General features: G+C 36.0%; 1 protein-coding gene across 2 annotated transcripts in view; it reads left to right on the top strand.

Annotated features, from left to right (window-relative positions):
• Positions 1-3851: 3851 nt before the first annotated feature.
• The window catches only part of LOC136036935 (elongator complex protein 1-like), a 182043-nt gene continuing 179558 nt past the window's right edge, over positions 3852-6336 (top strand). For both annotated transcript variants that reach the window (XM_065719323.1, XM_065719322.1), the window contains exon 1: positions 3852-4021. In XM_065719323.1, coding sequence (XP_065575395.1) covers positions 3878-4021 — 144 coding nt within the window. In that variant the 5' untranslated portion in view covers positions 3852-3877. The remainder of the gene's footprint in view (positions 4022-6336) is intronic.

Below are 6336 nucleotides of genomic sequence, written 5' to 3'. Positions count from 1 at the left end.
TCTCTTTTTCTCCTTTCTTCCTTCATCAGTTGAGTTTCTTTTGTATTGAGTAGCGTGATATGAATGTGTTTTTAATTAGCCGAGGGTGATAACCTCGCTTGCCTTTACAAGCTTATTGCCTTTCTTGGCAGGCGAATGGCGAATAGTGTTTGTTTTGTTTTCTGAATAAATGTATACCTATATACAACTCTTGCTCCTGGGCTCTTGACGGTTGTGTCCACCCTGAAGACGTTGTTGTATGCTCTTTGGACTGTTGTGACAAAATGGCTATCTCACAATTTTGATCAGATGTGTTTGGGGAAAAGAGGGTGTCAGCAAGGGAGGGGGGGCTAGTTGCTCTTGATCAACTTTGACTCTTAAAAGGGAACTAGGACTATACATTTTAAATCATAAAGCTTCCTCTAAAGTTCACACAACCACCCCTTCCATAAAAAGCTTATATGTCCCCGGTGCATAACTTACAACCCTGGCCCCCCGACTCTATGGGGTTTTTCCAACCCCATAGGCCTTGTTATGTGATCTTTGCGCTGCTTTTAAACAAAGGGCTATCTCAAAATTTCTATCAAATGCATTAGGGAAAATAGACATTAAGGGGCGGAGCTGTTTGCCCTACGATTTTGACTCTTGAAAACGGCACTAGAATTACTGATTTTTAATCCAATGAGCCCTCTTCTAAAGTCTATACCACCATAATTTCCATTTAAACCTTATATGCACCGAGTGCATAACTTAAAACTCCTGTCCTGGGGAGTGGGGGGGGGTTGTCATCCTCAAAGACATAATTCCAAGATATTTTAACTTCGCCAAAAAAAATGGTTATCTCAAAATTTTTGTTTGATGTGTTTAGGGGAATGATGGGCTGGTGGGGGAGGGGAGTGTGCCATTTGATTCCTCTTTCTGAGTTTACCTACGATATATACATAACTCATTTTCGACCCAAATGGCATGCGGCGCACTTTTAATTACCACAGCCAAAGTTAAATCAGTCTTCCCCTGCCTTTCCAAGCGTCAGCGACGCAGGCCTCTGGTGACAATAGATACTAGAGAACTGGACCTAATGTCTTATTCTGAGACCTAGAGATATTGAGATATACTGAAACTTTATACCTAGAGATCCTAGAGAATGAGACCTAATGTCTCATTCTGAGACCTAGAGATATTGAGTTACTCTGAAACTGAGACCTGAATGAAACCTAGAGATACCGGAAAAGGAGGCCTCTTGTCTAATTCCGAAATCTAAAGATGTTGGGATATTCTGAGACCTGAGACCTGAATGACACCTATTGTCTCATTCTGAGACATTTATGTATTTGGTTATTTTGAGAGCTGAGGCCTGAATGAGACCTAGAGATGCTAAAGAAGGAGACCTGATAACCGTTTTCGCCTGCTTTAAAACTTGTTCTGGTGATAAGTCCGGGGATAAAATCGCAAGGTGCTCACGAAGACGCGTAGTCTGTCTTTTGTCTGTTTTAAGTTAATACGTTGCAGGTTCTACCAGAAATTTTTTTCTTAAGGGAAAAATTCAGATTCTAAAAAAAGAAATTTCAGTTGGTAATATAAATTGAAAAGCATTTTTTCTTTTTATTTTTTCCCTGAGAATTATTTTAGGGTTTCAAAATTGTTTTTCTTGCAAATGTTCTTGAAGGAATTTCTTCTCAGTCTCTGATGGTCAGAATTTGGATTTAGCTGCAGTGAAGGAAACGAAAATGTTTGTTTCTGTTGTTTATCTGTTAGGTCGCAAAGATTTTAAAACCGGAAAATCAAAAATTGTACGTAGTACCATTTAATTGTCAGGCTTAATTTGTCTATCATCTTTATCTTTTCCCCTAGGATTTCTGTAAAATTCTGTTACCTGGATATCATTGAGAGAAGGATCTAGACTTGCTTAAAATTAGGGATATTAAAAAAAAACTTTTCACTGTATTTTTCAACCTAGAAGGATTGCAGAGCAAATGTCAAATCTTATATTTTGAAACTTATTATAACTGTAAGACTACTGGGAAATAACATTCTAAAACCTTGGTAAAACAAACCTTAATTTGTCAAATATTATTCTATAATTTTCTTAGTTATTTTTGATAGTGGATAAATTGGGGATAAGCGACTCGTCCAAACTAATGTGCAGGTCGTGCTAATGTCTTTTTGGGTCAATTATATTTTTTCGAAGCAATGCTGAAATTCCTCTTAAACGAACGTCATGAAGATTGGAGAGGTTAAAAGGTTTTAGTATTTTTAGAATTATTGCTTTTTATGGTTATGAGAAAGTGTTCTCATTGCTACAACTTCAGTAGCGATCTGGAAACATTCTGCATGAGGTACTGGGCCTCTAAAATCTCCCGAAAATTATCGTTAACAAAAGTTAACCATTTCCATTTTGTGGTATTCTTAATGTTTACGGACATTAAGACTAGAACACGAACACTGATAATGCTTTCATGTTATTGGGAAGATTTTGGAGATATCAATCTTCTTGATGAGAAATTCAAAGGACTACAAAAAATATGGGACGGAGGAAGTAATATAATAGGGACACGTTTCTTTGTTGGTCTTAAGTGAATTCGGAGTCTCATTATTGAACAATATTTATATGGTACGTTTAGTCATTGACAGAATTCCGATGCTATACGGTAAAGTGAATGCAGGTAATCTTATCGTTATCGAGGGCTTCCAAATTATGTAACATGGGCTAAGTGTCGTTGATTTTGAATCCCTCATAAGCATCTCCTTAAGCGGCATTCACACGTAAATTCGGCAAGACTTTTTTGCCTATGCATGTATATACATACTTAAGCATGGAAGTTCCCCCAGACATACATGCGAACGACATTCACTAGCGTAAGCGGTAGATATTGTCGTAAAGAGGCTTCCTGCTCGGTGGAATTTAAAATGCTAGACATGGAGTTCTAGACTTAGGAATTGGATGTTGAACTTCAGCTTGTTTCAGCTAAACACCAAATTTTACATGTGAAGAAGAACTGTCTGAACATTGAGTCTTAACGGGTACTTCTCTAGAAATACAAGTCTTTACTAGATACGCGTTTGAACGCCTTTTTAAAGGAAGAGTAAGGTCGACATTCTTAACTGAACATGTCTGTAGCAGGCATTATCTTGTCCTGATTTAAATTGATATAATCATGATTCTTTTTATTTTCTGAATCAAAATGGAGAATGACAAATAGTAGTTCAACGAAGACAAATGCTTTTATTAGACAGTGAAGAAAATAACAAATTTATGGATATTTCGGTCACATCCACATTGGCCGTCCTCAGCAGATGCCTACGTCGTATTTATGAGGATAATGTGACCAAACAAGTATATAACTATAAACGAATCCGTAAAAGAAACGCAAACATTATAAAACAATAAATGTTGATGTTTTATTTATATTATTTTAGTTTATCTGCTGAGCACGACCACTGTGTGTGTGACCGAAATATCCAGACATTGTGTTATTAATTTCCCTGTCAAATAAAATAATTTGTCCCTATTGAACTATTATTTGTACGTAATGGTAAGGCAGTATGGTCTTTGAAAATACCCTAAATGAAAAATACTGAGTTGTTTGATTGTACAGCGTACAGTTGTAATGAATGTCGCTAAAGAATGTTTGTATGGTACGTGAAGTTGTTGACAAAATTCATATTCTAGACTATATAGTAACTTGGATGCAGTTGTTCCTACCCTGATCGAGTGCTTCCAAATAACCTATTGTGGGCTCTGTGTGGTGGACTGTCAATCCCTCATAGATATCACCTTAACTGGTGAAATGGGAAAAGCCGTTTTGACGTTGTTTAGTGAGTGTCTTTGCAAGCCATTATCTTTCCCTTATGCAGTCATCTAATGATTTAATCATGATTTTTCTTTTTCAGAATCAAAATGAGGAATATTGAGTTGTACAATTGTAGTGTGAACAAGATACCAAATGAAAAAGGTCCAGTGTTAGATGCTTTATATGATACGGATACAAATCGTCTATTCTTTGTCCAAAATCATAGTCTTAGAATTTACTATGGGTCTGAAGTAAGTCATTTTTTGTTATTAGTATTTAGTAGACTATTTCAATGGTTAAATAATTGAAATAAGCTCAAGAGAAATATGTATGCCCCTGTGGATGTTAATCATCCACTTTTTCCGATAGTTAACTCAGTCCGCTAATTTTGCTTTTTGAAGCTTAATCTGTGTTTGCTCTAGCCTATGTTATTTTTTTTGTACTAAGAACAGTGGGTCTTTATATTTGGAGGAGGAGCGTGCGTAGGTCTGTTGGCATCTGGCGGCTTGGTGTGGCATCGAGTTTTTAGCAGTAGTAGTAGTAGATACTATACGTAAACCATGTGTAAATTGCGTAACTCACAGTCCTCTTCTCAGGGGGCTGTGTGGGGTCATGTCATCCCCAAGAACATAGTTATTGGACCTTTTTATGGCTATGCCAAAATTTTGTTTGGATGTCCTTGGGGAAACTTAAGTTGAATATGCAAATCAAGCTTAAAACGAATACAAATCAGTATAGACAAGAGTTTGGCTACTGCTCGCTTCCCAAACTGTAAAAGTCTAAGGTCTAGTGCGTCATTGGCGCTTTACTGAAAACGCCTTTGAAAAGAAAAATTAATAATAAAACATAGAAGCCTTATAACCTTTACTTCAGTGTTGCCTCTGACAAAAACGGTATAACCAACACATTCTAGGGAGAGTGTACAATTCCTTTGCTATGCCTCTCCTCCTTGGTCTTTCGTCGCTTTCGAACATTCTTACGGAAAAGCATAGAAAATAAATCAGGTCAGCGTTTTCTCGATACGCTAAGTTTCTGCTGTGTGTGCCTCTATGGAGCAAGAAGAGACGGATTACCCCTCATTATGGGATCTTGGAGTCTTTAACCACAGTTGTTGGTATACTTGCACATTTTTTGGAAGGACTTGATTCCTCGTTTTGACTACTTTCTGCATTTACGTAGTGTTGTTTTGTTCTCAGTGCTTTTCATGATTCTGTTTTGCTTTCTTATATTTGTTTTTTCTTTTGTTACAGTATTTTCTCTTTTATTTCTACTCCAAAGTGACACTTTTATGTGTATTTTTGGTAAATAAATGCGTCATTATCAATAGTATACTCAACAATCTTCTTAGTTTAAGTAATTTTGAGTTTCCAACGTTTTGTCTACTAAATTTATTTAATTATCTGTTTATTAATGCCAACTGTGGGTTAGCTTTACTAACCGTCTTGTACTTTTTTTTATTATTATTTGTATCCGTTTACTTTTTATTAAGACTGGAATTTCAAAAATGTTTTGGGGTTAAAGTTCGTTTAGTCAAGCTTCATTTTGCCTCTGAAACGGTTTAGAGAGTAATTCGGTAGCTACTTCGATTAGGTTATGAAGTTCAGGTGGTTAGTTGGATGGTAAGTTTAGGTATACTGAAAAAAGAATCCCGACTTTTAAATACAGTTGCTGTGACTGGAAACTACTAACTGTTTTTCCTAGTAGAAATGAATATATAGTTGAAAGGAATATTTCTAAGCCATGCTGTTTTTTCAAGTATTAGTCAATGTTTCTACGCTGTTCTTAAATTTATTTACCCACCTATTTTGGAAAAAAATGTTTTCAATAAAATAAAAGATTTAGTGGGAATAGTTTCAACGTGCAACGTTGATAGTACAGTAAATTTATATTAATACAAATAGTTACAATCCAAATTTTAACTCTAGCCAACGGAGAGCATTGCTCGGTGCGTTATCAGCTCACTATTTTCTAAATGCCTAGCACGAGAGAAACACAAAGTAACACGAATATGTTCAGGAAGAGCAAGGTAAATCAAGAAAACTAAAATGAAAAATGAAAAGAAAAAAGAAGAAAAGGAAAACTAACGAGAAAAAAGAAGAAAGGCTAGAGACCATCCTAGCTTAAACATAAATCAAACCAAAATTAAAACTAAATCAATCATTCGTAAGTCCCCACATCCCAACAAGAAATAATTTTCAATTGGTTTTTATTCACGAACCATTCTTTGGAATTATTTAAGGGGGATTAAATAACGGAATTGGAATTTCTACATTTCAAAACAGTATGAGGATTTTTATTTTGGCGGCTTCTACGTATTCTGACAAATTTTATGTCTAAAATATTTTATAACTCTGGCTTGAATACTGAATTGTTTCCTTGATCGGTGTTACAGGTCAGTCCCTAAGGGGAATAAAACTCTTCCTTTGCAACCCCATTGAGATTTAGAAGTTTGCCTGAGCTTTTCATGAAGAAGGGGTTGATCCTGGGGAGCGGAGTTGACCCCACGCCCAAGATTTTTCTGGCGCACTCATTCCGTTTTTTTCTTTATTTACTCTTTTTTTTAAAT

The sequence above is a fragment of the Artemia franciscana genome, chromosome 16 (genome assembly GCF_032884065.1).
Source record: "Artemia franciscana chromosome 16, ASM3288406v1, whole genome shotgun sequence".
Classification (NCBI taxonomy): domain Eukaryota; kingdom Metazoa; phylum Arthropoda; class Branchiopoda; order Anostraca; family Artemiidae; genus Artemia; species Artemia franciscana.
Note: the sequence above shows the minus strand (reverse complement) of the source record. Positions and strands in the feature narration are given on the sequence as shown.